At 34.6% G+C, this 21,393-nt stretch overlaps 1 protein-coding gene across 7 annotated transcripts in view; it reads right to left on the minus strand.

The window, feature by feature from the left end:
- LOC126855031 (tensin-1) overlaps positions 1 to 18,826 on the minus strand; it is a 154,850-nt gene extending 136,024 nt beyond the window's left edge. For 6 of the 7 annotated variants that reach the window (XM_050602326.1, XM_050602330.1, XM_050602329.1 and 3 more), the window contains exon 1: positions 17,064 to 18,826. In XM_050602326.1, the coding sequence (XP_050458283.1) occupies positions 17,064 to 17,156 (93 nt within the window). In that variant the 5' untranslated portion in view covers positions 17,157 to 18,826. The remainder of the gene's footprint in view (positions 1 to 17,063) is intronic. The other variant, XM_050602336.1, reaches the window with a different exon arrangement.
- Positions 18,827 to 21,393: the final 2,567 nt, after the last annotated feature.

Consider the following 21,393-nt stretch of genomic DNA (forward strand, 5'->3'; position numbering starts at 1 on the left):
TCAGCGGGAGCGAGGTAAAAGTCATCATGTTTTGACACGTTTAAAGGGGAGCCTTTTCGAGAGGCTACATTAATCTCGTCTCTTCCTGTACCCTTTGCTTTATTCGATGAGAACGAATAGAATCTCGAGTCTCGATGAAGTTATGTAAACTGGACCACCGAGATTTTGGTCACGTGACTTAAGATCCCCGGAAACAGTAGATAGATTGGTCAGGTGAGCCGAGATTAATCGGATTCCGAAGAATTGAGAGGCAAACCGGAGGGAAGGGTCAGGTCTCCGGTCTTATAACAATTTATTCTTCTTGGGAGGTCAGACTGGCCAAAAATCTCCGGTATCGTCTAATTTCTTTGTCTTTGTTCACTAGATCATGTGATCTCTTTGAAGTTTTTGTTTCATGATAAATACAATTTCAAGAATCACTTCTTTTTATTTTTTAAACGTCGAATTAATTATTTTATATTATTAATATATTTGTTAGTAATATATTAAATTATAAAAGTATAAATTGAAATAAACGAATTGATATAATAGCGAAATGTTCCAACTTTTACCTTTCCAATCAAAATATAAATTATTGATTGAAAAGAACACGGTTTTCTATTCAGGAATTTCTAAAAATTCTTCTCTTTTTATTAAACATAATTTTTTGCGGAAGTATTTAATTAATTTTATGGGAGAATGGTTAATAAAAAATATAACTTGCAATTAATTTGTTATGACGAAGTCAGTTATGTAAACAACATTCCATTCCATATATGTATATATCCGTTCGATAGAATAAGACGATCTAAGTGTGTGGCGATTATAAATACGCTTCTTCGATGATTCTCCGGCGAGATCATCAAAGGAGCTGCAACGTGACGCACACAACGTCTATTTGAAGAAACGCATGAAGGTATGCGTCCGGTTTGTGAAAGAAGAGCTATCGTTACCCCTCTGTAACTGACCGATTATGTAAAGCGAGTTTCCACGGGTGGCCTCGTACAATCGCGTTGGTATATTCTTATTCGAGGCACACAACCTTGTCTTTCATGAAGCGCAATTGCGCGGGCGTTTCTACGGATCCACCCACAGAGATCTATCGATTTCTGCGGCGCTCTCTCCAAGTCGTGACTTTGTCAAGCAACGTTGTATGCGATTAATCCTTTCAACCTTTATGCGGAATGATGGAAGAATTCTTCGGAGAAGCAACACGAGTTTAAGATGCAATTTCGAATAAATTGCTGTTAATATTTCTCGATTTCTTAAAGAATGTAAGTCAAAACATATACTTAACGTTAAAATTAAAATTAATTAATTAATAATCTTATCAAGTATATGGTATAAACAACAACAAATGATATTTAAACAACAAATGATTTTTAATGAAAAAAGAGAGCTTTTCATAATTTTCTTCTCTGAATAAAGGAAACTTTTCATTCTAACGAGCGAATGTCAGCTTCCGCCTGAATTTTCTGACTAATGAACCGCCAGCTAATTAGTCTAGAAAATCTAAGGACATAGAGATCAACGATAGGGATCCTAATTTTGGGGGACATCAAAAATGTTTTCCACAAAGTGTCGAATAAATTCTCGTTCCTTTTTTAACTTTGTATTGTATGAATATATTTATAGTCACGATAATATAAAATATATTATATTAAATAAATGAAAAATTATTAGAGAAATATTACAGCTCATTTAAGATTAATTTAATTTATACCATTTTACTTTTTAATGTAAATTTTAATAAAATAAAATTAAATATGTGATCAAATATATAATTAAATTAAATATAATTAAACTCTAATTATTACGCTATAACTCTTATGTTATTTTGATATTTAATAAGTGGTACATTTTCAACATTATCAAACTTTCATTATTTCGCGAAGGTAATATATTTATCCAGTATCCGCAATTACATTGTACTAAGTATTTTCTTTTACAAACGAGCATTGTTCCAAGAATCTGTCGTATACTACCGGTGCATACGGATCTAACTCGAGATGAAAAAATTCTGCCGACTAAACGACTGAACCATTGTTCTCACAAGATGTTTGCACATGTGAAATAACGCACCGGAACGCGAAAACGCGGGATCCTCTTCTCGGGCTCTCGCCCATCGAGCATCACCCAAGACGAATATCGTCGTTGACCACAGGGTCCATCCGGTCGACACGAGCCGTAAAACTACGTTCTTTGTTCGTGCGCGCGTGGCCGCGTGGTTGTCCTGTCGCAGCTGAAAGCTAAATTTCTCAACCGCCACGATGTTTTCCTGTTCAAGTATCAGTTGCTCGTAAAATCATAAGTTATTTCAAACATATTTATAACCTCACTCGTCCGTTCAATTCAGAAAAAGATAGATCATAATATGTTAATCTTGTATTAGAGTAATATATTTCATAAGTGTATGTAATTATTTTTAATATTGCAAAAAAGTATCTATCTTTAGATAAAAATAATAAAAAATGATATTTTAGAAATATTGTATTTTATATGAATTTTTCTCGAGCTGTGACTTTCTTACATTTCTCACGCCTTAAATATCATATAATAAAATATCCCGATAAATACTGAGAAAAATATATAAAAGCCAAGAATCGAAAGCAAATTCTTTCTCGTGGTACACAATAGATTGAATAATGCGGATGCATTGGGTGACGGTGCACTAATATGTTATAATATTGCAAGAGCACGTTCCCCGATTAAAATAGAGATTTTATGCTCGTTTCGGAACAAAATTCATACGTACATGTTTTCCTTTGTATCGGGCACCAAAAAGGATTTCACGGAATGTAAAGAAAGATTATATTATGCTAATATAGTCCTTTCTCGCCAGCATTATATAACGTCGCAGGAAACGAGGATTGGATTAATAAATTGAAAAAATCCACGTGGCAGGAAAACGTCTTTATGGATTTAAACGAAATATGAAAAGTGTGTTTATATTTTAAAGTCAAATTGTCGTAATCTGACTTTAAAAAACCGTGGCTTTTTACCCATGAATATCTTACTCCAACATATACTTCATTTCCATATCTTTAATTTACTGTTTTGAAATCTTCTTTATGCATAAGATGCATAATTCGAGCAATGCGATATAGTCAGTAATATTTTTAATGCATATACACAAATCTAACAAAAAATACAAAATATTCCTTTAACACGTTTAAATATAGAATTGATTTTATTCTGGTTTATTTATATTTCAATATTTGGCGCGAGACGTGTGATATAAATGCGGACCATTATTTATAAAAAGGACTAAGTTATAAAAGTCATGCATACGAAAATGCTTAGCACGCGAGGATGCAGAATAAATCGATATTCCTCCACAGCAGATCGTTTGCTCGACGGATTTCAAGTCACGATCATGATAAGATGAAGAGTCGTTCCCAAGATTGCCTCCTCCAACATATGTCGCGGCTGACGTGACGCGATCTCGCGCAACTACCATGGCAACGATGGCAATACTACGAGAGAAAAATGTATGGGAAATGTCTTTGAGAGGGTGGAAGTATACGAGAGCGTTTGATAAATTTATCTGGGACGTGTCGCGATGCACGCCGCTGCATGTTAGGGAGTTAGCGTTATTTACGGGCGATTTAAACGGCAACGCAAGGCACGATGTGGACGTATCCGCGTGCAATTCTACGAAACATTCGGGATAGAATTGTTTGCTCGAGATGAGAGACAGTCCAGGGTTCTATATAAATGCATTTCTCTAGAGTAATCGACGAATACATCGCGTGTTCCATTTTGTAAGATAAGAAGAAACGTGATAAATAGCTAACAATTGAAAATAAATATTTGACAATTATTATATTTAATATATCGTATCAAAAATATCGAATATAAAATTTGTTCAATAAAAATTAATTTTATAAATTTAGTATCACAAGCATATTTATTATTAATAAAATCATTAATAATATTCTCATTTATTTATTTTCAACGGACAACTATCGATCATCTAATATCTTTTTACGATTTTCAGTTTCTGTTAAAAGTTCGATGAAACGTAGCGTATAGATTCTAACAAGGCCGCGATTAACGCTTCTTTGAACCCTCACAAAACCGGTTTCCTTTTTTTTTTTCGTTGTCGCCGCCCAGATGCGCCCTGTGAAGGGCGTCGCGTTCGATCATGTATGCTTCGTCGTTGGGGCGTAGCGCAGGTATTCAAGAGCAAGAGAATGCGCTAAAAGAAAGAAGGGAGGAGGGAACAGTCCGAGATCTTTAAATGTTCCCGACCTGCTCTAATCTGCCTGGCAGTAAAGAAATCTCGGTGAGTTCTTCTTCTTTTCTGTGCCGCGTGTTTCTCTTTCTATCTCTCCTTATCCCTCTTCCTCGCTAATGGACAATATAATATAATATAATATGATTTAAATCGTTCAAATTGTAGCACAATATTTAATTTAAAATACAATTTCTTCGACCAATTAAAGCGTTGTCATATATTATGAATCGAAGAAGAGAGATAAGGATACATCTGAATGGAAAGAGGAAATCTTCGTTTATATTAGATATCTTTTCGTATTAGATATCATATGTTCTTATAATAGCTTGTTAATTAAATTTTATGACGCTTAAGTAAGGACAATTCTCGTTACCATATAATGAAAATATAACTACATTATACATTATTTATATTCATCAAAACATATACGAAAACTGTTTTTCTTTAAGAACTTTTCAAACGCCGACAGTACGCTTGTTGGAAACAAACTATTCAATCAAAATGCGAAATCAAAATTATATGTCGCACACTGATCGTAGAGGCAATAATACGAGTAATGATAGTCGATTTTTTCGCGCAGCGTCGAGGAACGCGTGGACGTTTTTCTTTAAGAAAATCACATACGATAGTTCAGTTAACTGGATTTAAGTAGAGATAAAATTCGCTATAGCTCGCCGTCGGTCTCTCTGTAGAAATCAAGATCCACGATCGATGTGACGAACCCGGAAAAACAGTCTGGGATAACCGGAGATAATGACCATAATGGCGTAATCCTCTGAATTGTAGAAAATATAATTTTCAACAGAGATTGCGCGGGATATCGCTGGATGGTACGTGTCACGATTATTACGGGAACACCGGTATTGATAGTCGCCGTAAAAATGATAGACTTTCGCGACGTGTTACATCTGCGATCATTGGCGATGTAATGAACAGCAATGTTGACGATGTCTTATTGATATCTCGGAAATCGTTAATCTCGTCGATCCGACAAATTCTTTCTACCGTGAAATATTTAATTGCCATAATAATGCAATATCTAGTTTTTCACATCGCAAACGAGTATTTTACTGCGTTATTTAGATTTCAATAGAGCGAGATCTTTGCCTTATAATTTTGCATTATATAAGAAAATAATTATAATCCAGTATATGTGTGTTTATATCATTTCTGTTGCATAATACATTGTTATGTAAGTATATATTAATTTTATATTTTTCATATATTATTATAAATGTGAAATCTCCAAATTTTGCATTTGATACAAATACAATAGAATTGCAATCACTGTTTTTCAAAAGTATGAATAACAAGAAGAATAATTAGGAAAAGGAATGTCTTTTTCAAAAGAATGAATTTCTAGCCATTAAAGTTTTATCCGGAAATTCCACCCCGTAAATTAATTCCAGCCATAAATTTTAATCTTCATCTTTGTTCTTGAATAGCAAGGGGGATCGCGCGCCGTAATCGTGATTTTCGTGGGAATCTGACCGGTCACCATCACCGTATAAGTCAGCACGCGACTATTACGTACACTTTGATTCTTCGGCTCGATTGTGCGTCCCTTGTCGAGGATAATGGTCCAAACAGGAAGCGCGAACGTGCTTACACATTTATCCAAACGATCGAAATTCCGTTCTCCTTTATGCGCGCGTTCTGCACTTTCACGACGATGCGTTTAACGTGCGGTAGAGAAGATACTTTTTCGAGATATAAAATTCTCCTTCAACGATAATGAAAAAAAAAAAGAAAAAAAAAACAGCCTATTAAATGCGATAATTTATTTCCATTATATAAACAGCTATCTTTTTATATATTTTGCATATATAAAATTCGAAATAGTGCGCGATAAAGATTTGACAATCAATAAATACTTAATCTAAAAGCAATTAATTTAAATAATAATTAACGTATTTTTATCGGAAAGATGCAATATTGATTGAACCTATATAATAATTTTTTAATCATCGAACAAAAAGTAGACGCGATCATTTTGGTACAAAAAACATCGGCTCAAGAGACGCGGAATAATTCGATCAAAGGGATCTTCTAGCGATTTACAGCGGCTCTAAATTGCGCGCTTCTTGATATCGGTGCACTTTGGTCCGTTCGGATAGTGGTCCATCGTTTAGTGGCCCATTATCCTTGAGCCCACGCGGCCAACATTCTTAATATCGTTGATGAAGTGAAACGCCCAGTCGGCATCGTAACCGAACGATAAATCGTGCGACTAAGAGCTTCTCCGTAATTCTGGAAACGATTATGCGATCCATACTTATAGTGTTGAGAGGTTTATCTGTACTGTAGGGGATTGATTGTTCATCGTTGAGTGCTAAGCCAATTATAGAGATGTCGACATTGCGTTTCAAAAGTGTTAATTCCTCTGCAGGTCGAGCACTTTATACGCGGGAAAGTATAGAGATTTTTTAGATTGAAATAAAATAGCTCTCTTTTCAAAGCATTTAGAAAGATTTTAAGAAAAAAGAAATCGTTAGTATGTATCTATAAATAAATTAAAGGGATATGACTAGTTAAGAAATTCTGTTGCTTGAATACGCAGTACGCGAATAATGCAGAATAAAAAGAGAAACGGAAAGAAGGTCATCGTATATATCTTACACGCAGTAGATTGTATTCTTTATTTTGCTTGGTATTTTTTTTTTTTTACAACAACTCTGTTCTCTATAAAATATGTCAACGAGAAGAAAATCGCTTTTGCGTTCTTTTGTGTGAAAATAAAATCAAAGATTAAAGATTTCTCGATATTTTGTTTAGAATTCCTTAATAATAATAAATTAAAAATATAATTACATTTTTAGGATCTTATTAAACTCGTTTAAATACATCGATCCTTGTTAGAATCTAATGAGAACACTTTAATCCTCTACATTCAAAGCTCATTCGCTTCGTTCAGTATCATCGAAATCAAACACAGTGGTCGGTCTTTCGAAATCACTTGCGTCGACTTGCGACACTTGTCTCTTCTTGATGTACGCGTAGGCGTTCGAAAGAAAGGACTACTACCGGGATTTATTCACCGATGCGACGGAGGCCCTTAAGCCTCTCGCATTCTCCGCCTCGGATGTGCCGTTAATTTTACGCGAAGAGGACGGACGGCGCGCACATATCCATTCATTACTTTGATTATTTCATCCAGCAGTCGCGATCGCGCGGCTCTACGTATAACTCTAGTTTCAAGTCTCTTCCCAGTTCGTCCTCATTAGTTGCCGTCCTCTTCAGAAATCATCCGGCGACCCGGGCTTACCGTAGCGACCGAGCTGATTACTGGAGGAATCGCGAGGATCCTGACGACTAGAATACGGAAACGGAGTGCGCTCGGCAAGTACTCCGCTCTACGATCCGGTCGTAGAAAATTTATATAATTGCGGGTCTCGCGAAGCCCGAGGTCGTGCGGAGCCGCTTCACTGCGATTTCGTTCGTTTGCGTTATCTGTTTACGCGATCGTGTGTTTTCCGAAGCTGCGCCGACGTGAATAAATGTGATTACACACGGGATCAGGCGAGATTGCGCCGTTGTTTGCATTTCGGATAAGCATACGGGCGATTTTATTTTTATCCACACTGTTTACGTATATCTAATAAGCAATCTTATATAGCGAAAGAGACTAATTACGTTTCTTGTTCTAGATTCGGTATACCGGAATATCTTAAAATATTTAAATAATGTATCTTTTTATCACAATTCAAAATGCAGATGGATTTTAGAACTCTGGTTCATATTTAAAAAAAAAAATATTATTACAGTGATGGGATTTCATGGACTTTTTTTACAATTTATTGAGTTATGAGATAATTCTATTATCATGCGCATAGTTAAGCTGTGCTTAGGAATTTTCATTACATTAAGTACCGTAAACATAGTCTCTCTCTCTCTCTCTCTCTCTCTCTGTTTTGAACAAAATCAAGTCGTCACAGTATTCGCGATAAACTTATTCGCATGGTGCGGAAAAAAGTTGTCTAGCAACTATGTTCCAAGTTGCGCGAGCTCCAAAAAAGCTCGTTTAATATTCATAAATCAGCTTTTACGATCTCGACTAGTCAATTTCTCGGCTATACCAAGGCGAAGCATTGTTATTCGTCGTGCAATCAAAATTAACGATCGAAAAACGTTCATAATTAGATTCCATTATTCGTCGCATATAATCCCGCCATGATATTACATGCCATCTCGATGGTGGACTACTCACTAACATGAAATGATACGAGCACAATAAATATAACTACGCGCGCGTTAAAGTATTTCAGTCGACTGGAAAGCGAGAGAACAGGAACGGCAAATAAGATGAGAGCGAGGGAGATCGACGACATACGTAGTCGTAAACTATTTTTGTCGGACATAGGTAACCGATCATAAACTCGGAGTGCGTCGTCGTTGCCACGGCGCTCGAAGATTTTTCCCACATCGGGCTAAACCGATCGTAAACGCTTTGCATTCGCGAAGAGTTGCACGGGAAAACTTCGCGTTTTACCACTCTGACATTTTCCAGTATTGTTTAGCGGATTATTATATTACATATAAACACGCCGCCAGATATTCTCAGATTCGCCTTTTTGCTGATACGAGATATCCACCTGATGAATGATAGCGCGTTCCATCTAAGAAATTTGCTTCCGCTATTTTGCGATTGTAAACTGCATGGTCATTATAGGAATGACGCATTGATTTAATTGAAATAATTGCAATAATATGAATTTAACGAGATTGATCACAAAAAGAAACAACAAAATATAGATATATTGCATATAAATAATATTTTTTATCGAAGATTATTGATTAATAACGATATGTAATAATAACATACAATAATACGAATAAAATCATAAAAATTTATTATATTTCTTCATTATAAAATAATTATTAATTTCAGAAAGATATTTTTTGCCATATTATTGCAATTTGTACATATTCTGCAAAGAAACTAAAAGTAATATCGATAGATGTAAAGAAATTTTAAATTTTGTCCAATATATTAAATGCATATCATTCGCCACACACGAAGCTTTTGATTTTCTTGAAGCGATGATGGCTCGAATGTACATCAATTATCCAAAACAATAAACCAATAATCGGACATTGTACAAGCATGGATTATCCTGTTTTTCGATCGTAGTTTCCTTATTGCCATTGCTCAATGTCCAGTCTCAAAGGTGTATGTACACCAGACCGATATCTCTCTTTCACAAGATACAAGGCTCAGTTGGTGAAATCGCGACGAGAGATCGATGACGTTGTCATTGAAATTTGTTATTCCGTTGGAAATATGTAATTAATATGGCAGAAATTATTTTGCACGTCTAACATTAATGATACTGTATTATAGAGAATAATTATAGGTTGTCTGAAGAAAGCTTGTCTATATATGTATAAGAGTCTACATAAATGAGCATGTTAATAAAAGGTTCATTCCTTGTATGTAAATGATAAAAATTTATTTTTTGCGATTGGTATACCAATATTAGCACTGTATAGTTATTTATCAAATAGGTCTGATGTTATGTTTATATGATAAAAAATTTGTATATATTGATTACATGTCGGAAAAAAAATTGCCGATAAAAGCGTTCCAGATATTTTTTATCCGATAATCAGTGTCTATGCACGATTGATGAAAAATTTAATATACGTATGATTACAATTAAATCATATAATAAAATGCTTTATTCTTATAATCGCTCATTATTATAATACTTGACATTAGTATGGAATACTTCCCGGCCACAAATATTAATTAATTTTGAAAACAATGCGGCATGCAACTTTGTTGTCGCTATGAAACAATGATAAATAAGAATATAAAGTATCACCAATTTTATTAACTGATTGTCACCGTGACAATGGCTAATTGGAATATATGAAATAATAATAATAATAATATAAAAAAATGCAAAAATCTTTTTTAGTATTAAAAACGTTTGCTATATGTAATTAAAATTATATTCTGCGCAAAAGTATGAGCGCAGAAATAAAAAATCTAAAACTCTCGCGATATATTTTCCCAATTAGAACGCTTGCGAAAGAATGTGTGTCATTAGCCATTGTATCCATGATTAATGGCGAAAATTAATTCAAAAACGGATTAAAAAGACGCCAGACTTTCTGTCGATGCAATCTCTCTTGGGAAGCTCTTGCGCAAAACAACCTAATATCATCTCAACGAGAAAGTTGATTTTTTACGGATAATACTACGCGAAGAGTACGTCACAGGTTCTAATTACGGACCTTTAATTGCGCACCGTTGTACAACTGCAATTAAAGAATCCCGAGAGATCGGCCATCGTCATCTTAGGAATGTGATGTCGCGCGATTTAATCTCTTCCTCGCATTTGTCCGTTCGTTTCTTTCTCTTTTTATGCAATCTCCTCGACTTGTTAAGTCTCTTTAACATACTCTGCACTCTTTCCGAGTCGGATATCCCTCGCACTTAATCCGCGACGTAGAAAGACGGCTTTGCAAAGAGTCATACTTTGCAAAAGTGAGATAATTTCATATACGTATACATGTTACGTCCGTCAGCATCGTCATTTAATAAGACAAATAAAAATACAACGCAATATTTATGAATATCTTGTTTGTTAAAGCTTGTAAGATGCATTTATTTTTAACTATGTGTTTCCAGTTTTACTAGCAATAAAAAATAGTTTAATTAAATATAATTTATAGTAACTTATTTTAACTGTTTGAACATATTTTTACCTCGATTTTTCGAGAAGACCGACAGATACATGCGAATATACATTTGAATTTCACAAGCTTGAAAAATACGTGAATATTCTGCATTATATATTTAAGTCACCATTATGAGAAAATTATCTCTGAACTTTTTCTGAATTTATTATACAAACGTATTATAATTGGATGTATTTTAAATTAAAAGGCGCATCTCTTTGTGATTGTCAGGCATTCAAAGAGGCAATGTAGATGAAATTTATTAATGCAATCATCTTAGTCTCAAGTTGAAAGCTTCAAGCTTACAATTCAATTTAATTGTAAACTGAAAATGCGCGAGTCAATTGTGATAGCTTGTAATACAATTTAAATTTCAGGCAAAGGCGATACAACCCGTTTAATAAAGTCTCAACGCCATATTTTATTTTACACACACACATACATGTATGTGTGTATTTTAGCATTATTATTATTATAAAATGCGAATGCTCTTTTTCATTCGTACATTGCGGAAAACATGATAAAATTAAATAGTTTTGCAAAATTAAAATTTTAAAAACATTTTAACATGTTTAATATATTGCATTAAATTTCAATAAATGAAGAAAGTACTTTGTATAGTATCATTTTTACGCGTTCAATCATCTACACTCTTTGCAATTTTGAATTGCTGAATTTGAATGCTATAAAAATATACGCGACGAGACCGGCGGATAGCCGATCCTACAGAGATGATGCGTCGCGACGAAGACAAACACGAGAATAAAAACCATCGTTGTTATTTTTAACATTTATATTCGGAAACGAGGGAGTCCTTGTCTTTGCTCTGCCATCTAAAATCGCCGTAGACATCCCTGACGCTAAAAATAGGACAAGGGTAAAACCGCTGCGTAATTGGCTAACTCGTTCTAATCTCGTTAAGACGATTCGCCCTGCATTAGCACCGATCTTCGAAAAAAGGAGATCGAAGAAGTCGAAATATCAGCGCACCTATTGAAATACAAAGCTCATTTTTAATCGCGATTTTCGAGAAAATCGATCATTTCATACACTGAGAATCATCGAACCATAACAGGAGTGACGGATGCAAAAATCGGATGCATCTTCAAAAATTAGCATATTCCGCGATCTCAACTATACATTACGCGTAACTAAAATCGCAAATTTATACCAAGATCGGCAAATAGACACGCATTTCACGCGATTGATTTCTATATTCTACAGAGTATTGCATCTATTGAGATCTCTCATAACCGCACATTATATCTGATCGGTTCCTGAAAACTCCAGTAGACACGATAATCTTCGTCGAAAGGTTAGCAGACACGCTCACGATTTTACAAACCCGCAGGCCCTACAATTCACGTCGAAGACTAAGAAATTCACGTAATCATCGTAGTCCCTGAAACATCGAGCTGGCGAATGCGCCAAACTATCAATTACGCATACGTAATGCACCTGCTATGGATTTTCATACAAAATACTTCACCTTAAGATTAAGATTTGGTTTAAATGTGTTCATATCAGTGAGAAGAAAGAGCCATTTTCATTATTACGACAACATTTACGTTTTGGGTATCGAGATAGGTATGGAGAAGCTATGTAAGGTAATATTATGACAGCGCGCCCACGAGGTGTAAGAAAAATACGTGTGCGAAGAGCAAACAACGTAAGGTATTGAGCAAAGCCTGGAGTAAACGTATCGCAAAGCAGAGTGTGTTCATGCAGGTAGGTAAAATCGACAACGTGCGAAGAGATCTAACCTCTGGAAAGATATTGCATTGCTTGCTGAAGCTAAAAAATTTCCAGAGTATTACAAAACTAACACGTAATAGAAAATATTACTTTATTTATGTACGTCTCTTATGAATCTAGTGAAAGGCGTACGTAATATTTTTGTGTTATTAATATAATAAGATTTTAATTATTAAATAAGATATTTTGGGTAAAATACATACCATAAAATAAAGAATAGCATTTAATTATTTTTTAAAATCTAAAACATAACTCCTACATATATATATATATATATATATATATATATATATATATATATAATATTTTATTATATTCCTGAGATATTTTGAATTTGATTAATAATGATAACATCCATCTTTTAGTATTCTTCCTAAATTAAAAATTATATATACTATTTATTGCATCCGTATAATACCATTTTAATTTAATTCCCATTAAATACGGAAATATTTTAATTTATTAAAATTTCAAGACCCACAAATATCTTCTTGTATGCGGAAAATATCAATTGTCCATGTGAGAACGAAACGCCGCGTGGACAGCGGAAAAATCGGCCGTGCCCGAAGGGTCCGCTAATTTAATTGCTGATCCTTACATTGGAAAGGAGCGCGCATGACGTCGATGGTGGGCGGTATTTCGTACGAGCATGCATATACGCATGCAGGTGTACCGCCGTGCGTCGGTACCGATAATAGTACGGTTATAATAACAGAGAGCGCGGTTTTCTCCTCCTTCTCTTGTATATGATCGTTCAGAAACGCTGACTTGAAACCGCTGGAAAACCATGGTGGTCAGACCAGACTTTAAGCACCGACAGATACAACGCGTCGGGAAAAACATTTTCTCGTCGTATCTGCCATACGATCTTCATAGATTGGTTCAAGATTGATTACGAAAGCTTACATTCTTTTTTTATGGAGTGTGTGTCTTTATATCGGTTTATAATTATGGCTGTTTATATGAAATTTTATATATTAGTATAGACTTTTATTGAAACTTATATGTTTTTTTATAATTATCTGTTACAAACTCGAATATTCTAGTAAAAATAATATTTTATTGCAACAAAAGAATTATGAACTCATATGTATAAAAATATTGAATGATATCGTTTATTAATTTATTATATTAAGAAGCTTGAGGCATTAAATTAATGAACAGTATTTCTGTAAATATAAAATTTCATATTACTAGTCACGTTCATCATATATATACGCATGTTATTAAGTCATATAATTTACGTCGCGTATTTACGTCATTTTATACAGATAGAAATAACGCGGTTGTAATCATTCCGCAGAATATCGTATATCATATCGCGTTTAAAGTGCCGCTTTAATAAAATGCCATGGCATGCCGTGGGTGACTTAGTATTATATAATTGCCTCTTAATGCTTGTCATTTTTTTGCCGATCTTTCCTTTCCGGCGTATTTTCTATTCGCGATTAAAATTATTTTAATACTGCTAAAAATTAACATTTAAAAGTTCATGTTCCTATGTAATTATATACAATAAATATGTTTTTCTTAAGCACAAAATAAATTATTTAAAATAATTTTAACACTGTTAATGAGTAGAATTTTTTAGGAAATTGAAGGATATGCTTAATATTATAGTGAAAAAATTATTTTATAAAACAAACAAAACTCTTTAAAATCGATTAACGCCTCATATCGATATATCTTTCTCAGATAAAATTAGAACGATATGTTGAATAAAAAGTTCTATGATTATATATTTGTCGAAATTAAATTTTAATTTTTCTATAAGTAGCAAATTTATAATTCATGGAAAATAAACCGTTGATCTTCCACTACTCTGCTGTTTCGTTATGAGCGATCCCGATACTCGGTATGTTATTTTTGATGTTTGTGTTTATGTATCCGCGTTTCATTGTAATGATACGCAAATACGGAAGCAAGTAATGTAAATTGATCGCGTAATGAGCTACGCGGGAATTAATTTATTTTTTGATAACATCTCGCATTTTATATGATTTATTGAAGGAGAACTCCAACTCAATCGAATTGTATAATTATCAGAATTGTCAAATATTACATTTTTTCAACACAATCGTGATGACGTTGTATTTTGATAATGTCTACGTGTGCGCGTCTGCTGGGACAGCTTGTCCAATACATACGGTATGCGGAGACCAGAAAGCTGAAACACGAGCTCTTCGCACGAATGCTGTCTCGTGCCACGAGATAGTATTTTTTGCTTCCTGAATTGTAATTTTACCTTAATGTTCGCAAAAATGTCTCGCGGTATTTCATGAAATAATGCTACAGTACTGTAACAAGACATATATGCATACAAAATTGATTCTTAATTATTATATAATTTTTAAAATCAAATTTCTTTGGATTAATAATTAATTATTATGCTTTATTTTTTATCATGATTATGATATTTTATTATTATTCAAGAGAGAATTGGTTTTATTCCTATAGTAAATTTCAAAATAAACTTTACGCTAAAAATGTATCTTGTATACTAATTTACTTACGTATCTTGGATACTAATTTATAAAAAATTTATAAAAAAGAGAGATATTTAAAAAAATATATCTCTTTTAATTTTTATTATGTCAGAGAATATATTAAATCCGAATAATATTCATATTTTGCAGACAAATCATTTTTGGTTATACCGCTTATTAAAAATTCTCGAAATATGTTACACGTTTTTGTTACGTATCCGGAAATGTTACGCACTCTTGTACAGCAATTATAAAGCAATATAACAATGACACGTCGTACAAAAGCTGTTTCAGCAAGTTGTTCGTGCATCGAGTATCACGACTCGGGGCTCGTTGTAATTTTAACAAGTGGCTAACATCGCGTCTGTTATTACCGGCTTAATTGCTAGGTCGTGCCCAAGATATCGTCGAATCGATCGCGCTACCCACGGGGCGTCCGTCGAAAGAAGCCCGGAACCGAGGAAAAGGCCATCGTGGGGAATTAATAAATCAGTTAGCCAGCGGGAAGGAGAAATGTTGACCACCGCGCGGCGTCCCTCCGTCATTTGGAGATTTTGTATCTCTCGATCTTACGGCATCTTAGGACGAAAGAAACTGCCTAATAACCGTCGCCTTAAACGGAAATCCTCCTACATTCTCTTACATTACGTAGAAGATTGCTTCTTTCTTCTTTTTGACTCTATCGTATTACTCATTAGTGGCAAAATATTATCCATAAATGTCTCTCTTTTATTTATTTTTTCTATTGTCTTTATCGAACCTGATATTCATAAAAGAAAACTCTGCAATAATGAAAAGAAAACTTACAACAGTGAAATAACGATTAGTGGCAGGGAACAAATTTGAGATTTATCGCGAGATTATCAAGTCCAAAGGATTGAAGAACGTGACGTTAGCATGTTGTTTCTCGGAAGGATAATAATGAATAATGCTAAAGACGCGCGCGTCACGAGAATAGAAAAAATCAAAATATTAAATAAAATTTGATTTCAAAAGTTACATTGCTTTTCAATAAAAAAATTCTAATTAATGATCATGCGATTGTTTGCATTAACAAATATCAAATTTAAATCTAATAATAAATTTATATTTGCGACAGTTGCCGTAAATTGTAATTTTCAAACTAAATTATTCCGATTTTAATAATCATAATTCACTCATTTTTATTTTATTTAATTGTGAACAATAATATTCGAATATTAGGCTTTATTTTATAAGCAAATTGAGCAAACTAAATTTTTACATGAGATAAACATTCCATGTTTCGTCCGTACATCATAATTATAACACATCAATAAAGTACTATGGGAACTAGAATACGTCCGCGTTTAATTCAAGAGGCTCATTAAAAAAATTAATAGTCCCCCAAGGCCATGACAATATTGGATAAATCAAGTAGAATAGTATTACAGTTTTTGCTCCTGTTATGAATTCAGTTATGACTTTCCCAAAAATTTACTTTTAAACAACACATGTGAGAATCTAAATTTATGTTATAAAAATTTGCAATATATAAGTATATAATACCTATTATTAAATTCCATATTAATGCGATTAACTCGTCTTCTGTTAATTTTTAATTTCTCTCCATAAAATTACATAAAATAAGATATATAACACACAATTTCCTTTTATTTCTCTTATAATTTGTTATCTTTAAAAAAATTAACAAGCTATAAACAAAGATTTATATCTTTAAATATATGTTTCTTTATTTTATAGATTTACATATTTTTATTCTATTTTATTTCCCTTTGAAATTTGAAGAAACTCTATAAAAAAAGCCAGCATAAAGAATTGTACTCTGAAAAATTCCCTACGAAAGAAAGGACCTGAATATATCGAATTTTCGCTCGATTTGTCCCAAGATTTGCCGCGAGAAAATCGCGCGGAAAACTTTTCGAGAGGAATCCTACCTTGACGAGCAGGTGGATCGGTTGACTGACACTGAGTGGTTTGCCCCTTCTGGCCTTTCCGCCTCCACCACCCAAACACTTTATCCACGGCATTCCTGCGAAACGTTTCCTCGTCTCTGCTTGTTATTTGCAATTCTCGCCTCTCTTCCTCCTTGGCTTTCGCGATTCTTCCTTGTCTTCCTTGTCTTTTTCGTCGCTGCCTTAGATTTTCAGAGCTGCTCACTCGTCTTTTTGAAACTTTTCCGTGTCCGGTGCATCGTGCAATATACGATGGAATTCCCCTTTATTTCGAGGAATCTACTATATTGCAGATTTTTCGAAATATATATATTTATCAGATGCTTTTTGTATAATGAAAAAAATCGGGTAATCGAAAAATGTCTTCAAAGAATTAAAGACTCGGCGATAACTTGATGCATGTTTTAGGATGCTTTCGATGTTCTTGAATGTTCGATGCAAATATCTTTTTGACAATGATATTGTGGAGATTCTCCTATTGGAAAGATAATTTCTTGCGCAGTTTAAAGAAATTTTTCTCTCGAACGAGTCTTGAAGAAAATATCTTCATGCAATTTATATTTTCTCGATGGAAAATAATTTTTATATTTTATGTATAAGAAATATTATACTTTTTGTTTGTTCGCGATTGTTTGTGAACAGAATTTCCGTGATTCCGATTTTCGCGGGAGTTGCCGCGAGAGGCGCAACTTTCGATAAAATAAAAATGCGCGAGAGATATTGCGAAGATCCTTCCGGAATACTTTCGATGATGAATTGGTTTCGTCTCAGGTGTAATAAAAGTTTTATCTGCGCGGTAACTCTAAGCGCTCAATCTCTTCAGAGATTTCATAATAGCCATAGTCACACCTTCGCGGAAGTGCTTTAATGTCTGTCAGCGTAAACCTTTTGAGAATATCCGCGGAATATTCTAGCGAGATACCGGAAGCCTCAGTAAGGATGTCTCAAATAACCTTTGGAAATTCCTTTTTTTCGTTTTACCTTTAAGCTCTGCTTGAGAATGCTCGCATTCGATTTCGTAGAACAGTTATAATTCTAGATACAAATGTGGTCCCAATTAAATTTAATAAATGCAATTAGCGATGCAATAAATACGGTTATCACACATTTCGTTCGATGAAAACATGTAATTTTGTTGTTGCCTTATTATTCGATTTGCATTGTTATTTAATAAAAAGATTTCTGCTTGACATACTTTGATTTCATATCTTTTTAACTGTATTTAATTATTCCTGCATTTCTACAAGAATTTTTTATATTAATACAGTTCCGTATTTATTCTTGCATCTTTAATAAAAAAAATTGATTTTTATTTTATGTTATATAATAATGTTGTTGTCAATGTAATGACAAATAGAATCACATTCGTGGAAAGTTTGGATTTATAGTTTGTTTTTCATTTGATATATTAATTTTTCATTTTTTTTGTCTTGCGAAGATCCGCGAGAAAATCAGTATAGATTGATTTCCCTTGTCGACAGAATTAAATCCGATGAATTATTAGACACGTCCCATATATTTTGATCTCGTTTGTTTAATTCCGTTGCACTTCCGGCGCAATCCACACCATTCCTGTCGCTCGACACGATAACGTAAATCCACAACGGGAGGGAAGAAACGGGAAGAAAATGTTACATATACTTCGGAGTTGCGCGCAAACAAGTTTTCCTCCTGGCTTTTCCCTCACGTGGCACCGCATCGGCGTAAAACGAGCGACGTCCGCTCTCGCGCGCGGCTCTCGCAAGACTGGCGGCTGTCCGGTCCGCTATCGTCGATTTTATACGCGCCTTGTCAGTACGCCTAGACTGGGTCACGGTTCGCGTTATCGCGGAAGATGCTGAAGACGAGCACACCCCGTATTCAATCGATATTCAATTCTGCGATGCAGTATATATTATATACCGAAGAAAAATGCGCCTCACACAATAAATACAAACTGACATTCAATAAACTATGTCGCAAAGTTGAAAGGATGATTGGTCGTGCTTTACTATATAGAATTGTTATTTAATTCACAAAATTATCGAGCCTTATCAAATAACAACAATTTCTCGTTGGATAATATCATAAAAACTTTCTGTCTTTTTCCTCTAAGATATGAATTGTGCTCCGATTTTTATCAAGCTGTTATTAAATATTCATAGAATCTTATTATCGCCTATCATCGGTTATTATGAATATATAGAAGCTTATTACATTATCGTATTGCGTTACACCCCGAGAGCACACAATGTCATTTCTCATCTTGTAACGGCAACACGTCAAAGTTTAATCGATGCGTCCTGAGAAATTCAGATCATAATCTTCCATTCTCATCGATCATAGTAGGTTATAAGACAGTGCCTAGTTTTCTTGCCGTCGTGATCTTGCGCCAGAGGTTCGCTTCAATTTTTCATCGTGACTCGAAAATTTACGGTTGCATCTCCATCGTCAAAAATTTAATTCGCTGTCATCAGCGATATCGTTCGCAGATTCTTGTCTTCTTCGATTTATAACCACCGTTACACTAAAACTACACCAACATCTTTGAATCCGTAATTAATGTGTAACCGCGCCTTCAATAATATATGCTATCCCCTATAGAATTATGAAGATGAGCCATCTTCTGAGAAAGAAACAGTCAACAGTTTGTCAAACAAAAAGCAGATCTTGTTAGCGAAGGATAAGACTTAATTTAAAAATGTCGGAAGACCACTTTCTTTATTTCTTTCTCTTTTCCTTCACGTCCGGCGAGAGATTATTAATGCGCTTTGCTAGTCCCGATCGTAACGTTATAATACGAAAGTCGTGTGTCGTATCGCGTGCCAGTCACCATTATTTACGACTCGACCCCGTGTTACAATACACAGGGGCCTCACGATCTCCCGTCGAGGCCCACCCCGAGTCACCCTCCCGTCGCGGAATGCGGATCGACAGATCGCGGATCTACGTGTCAATAAACTTGTTACATACGGTGATTTTCATCATTTATTACAAATTCTTTTTTCTTCTCTTTATTATTTCTTTTTTCTTTTATTTGTATTTTGTACGGCTGAATTAATCGATCAGCGATCTCCACACGAGGGGATGGCGCGTGCACTACCGGAAGACAAAGTGAGCGCTTATTTTTTACACGCGGACGGTCCCAATCGACCGGTTGGCTCCGCAGTCTACCGTCAACTGACAGAAAACGCCAGCCGGCACCACCAAGAGAGCGGCCCTACCGACCCGAAGGGACCGACAATCCGTGTCGAACAGCAGCCTGGCTCGGCTTGTAACATCTGCGATCCCGGGCTCGGAGTCTCCGGGATGTCTGCGGAAAGCATGCCGCGGTTTCGAGGTCGCCGAGCATCGATTCAGTTCCGGTCGCGCCGCGCGTTCACGGCGCAACTTCCGTACAGATTAGGAAGTTAGCCCTTTGTGTTTCGACGACGGTATACATAGCGCGCAGGTGCATCTATGCACCTCCGGTTTAGCGAATTAAGCGCGGCGAAATAGAGGCTTGTCGAGAAGTTGAAGTATGTGTGGGGTTGAGATCGCGTACACGAAACTATTATTATTATTACTTACGAAATCGCTTTGTGCTTGCAAAATACAGTCAGTATCTTCTTTTTCAAAAAAACATTATTCTCGCTACAAGGAAATCTCGCGATTTAGAAGCGTTACGCTTATGACTTATATACTTTGTACAGTGACAATCTTTATTATTGTCTGTATGGCAAAAATGTTGAAAGCAGAACATGTCTACACTTTGTGTATATCTCCTTATTCTCAGTGATAAAAAAGATTGTATGAATCGATGATAAAGTTGGATGTCCCACCAAGAGACGTTCGAGACGCGATATTTTGTATAATGTAAACTGTGTTACAAAAGAGTATCAATGAGAAACACGTTTACATCTCGTTCTGGTGCAACGACGAGCGGTATATTTTACGATAGGCGGTTATAAAGTCAGTGCCGTACTAACTTTTATCTTTACGCTTTTGTCATATGTCATAAAGATGATAAAATAACAAAGGAAGAATGAGTATGGAATTTGAAAATAGCAATTTTTTTCGAAAATTTTGAAAACAAAATAAAATTAACTGATAAAAAGATAGAATTATATAAATTCTTATAAATTTCTTTACTCTCTCTATTTCTCTTCTAAAAATAAATGATAGTCAGTAACATAATCAGTTTGTACGTAAATATGTTAAACTGCTAAAAGTAAAATTAATAAGTTATTAAAAGATTGTTTGTTCAGTTTGAAAAATTTTATAATTGTTTGAAATTGCATATAATTTTATATATTTGTCGATAGGATACAAAAGTATATTTAAATATAATATA

This window comes from Cataglyphis hispanica, chromosome 15, assembly GCF_021464435.1.
Source record: "Cataglyphis hispanica isolate Lineage 1 chromosome 15, ULB_Chis1_1.0, whole genome shotgun sequence".
NCBI classification, from domain to species: domain Eukaryota; kingdom Metazoa; phylum Arthropoda; class Insecta; order Hymenoptera; family Formicidae; genus Cataglyphis; species Cataglyphis hispanica.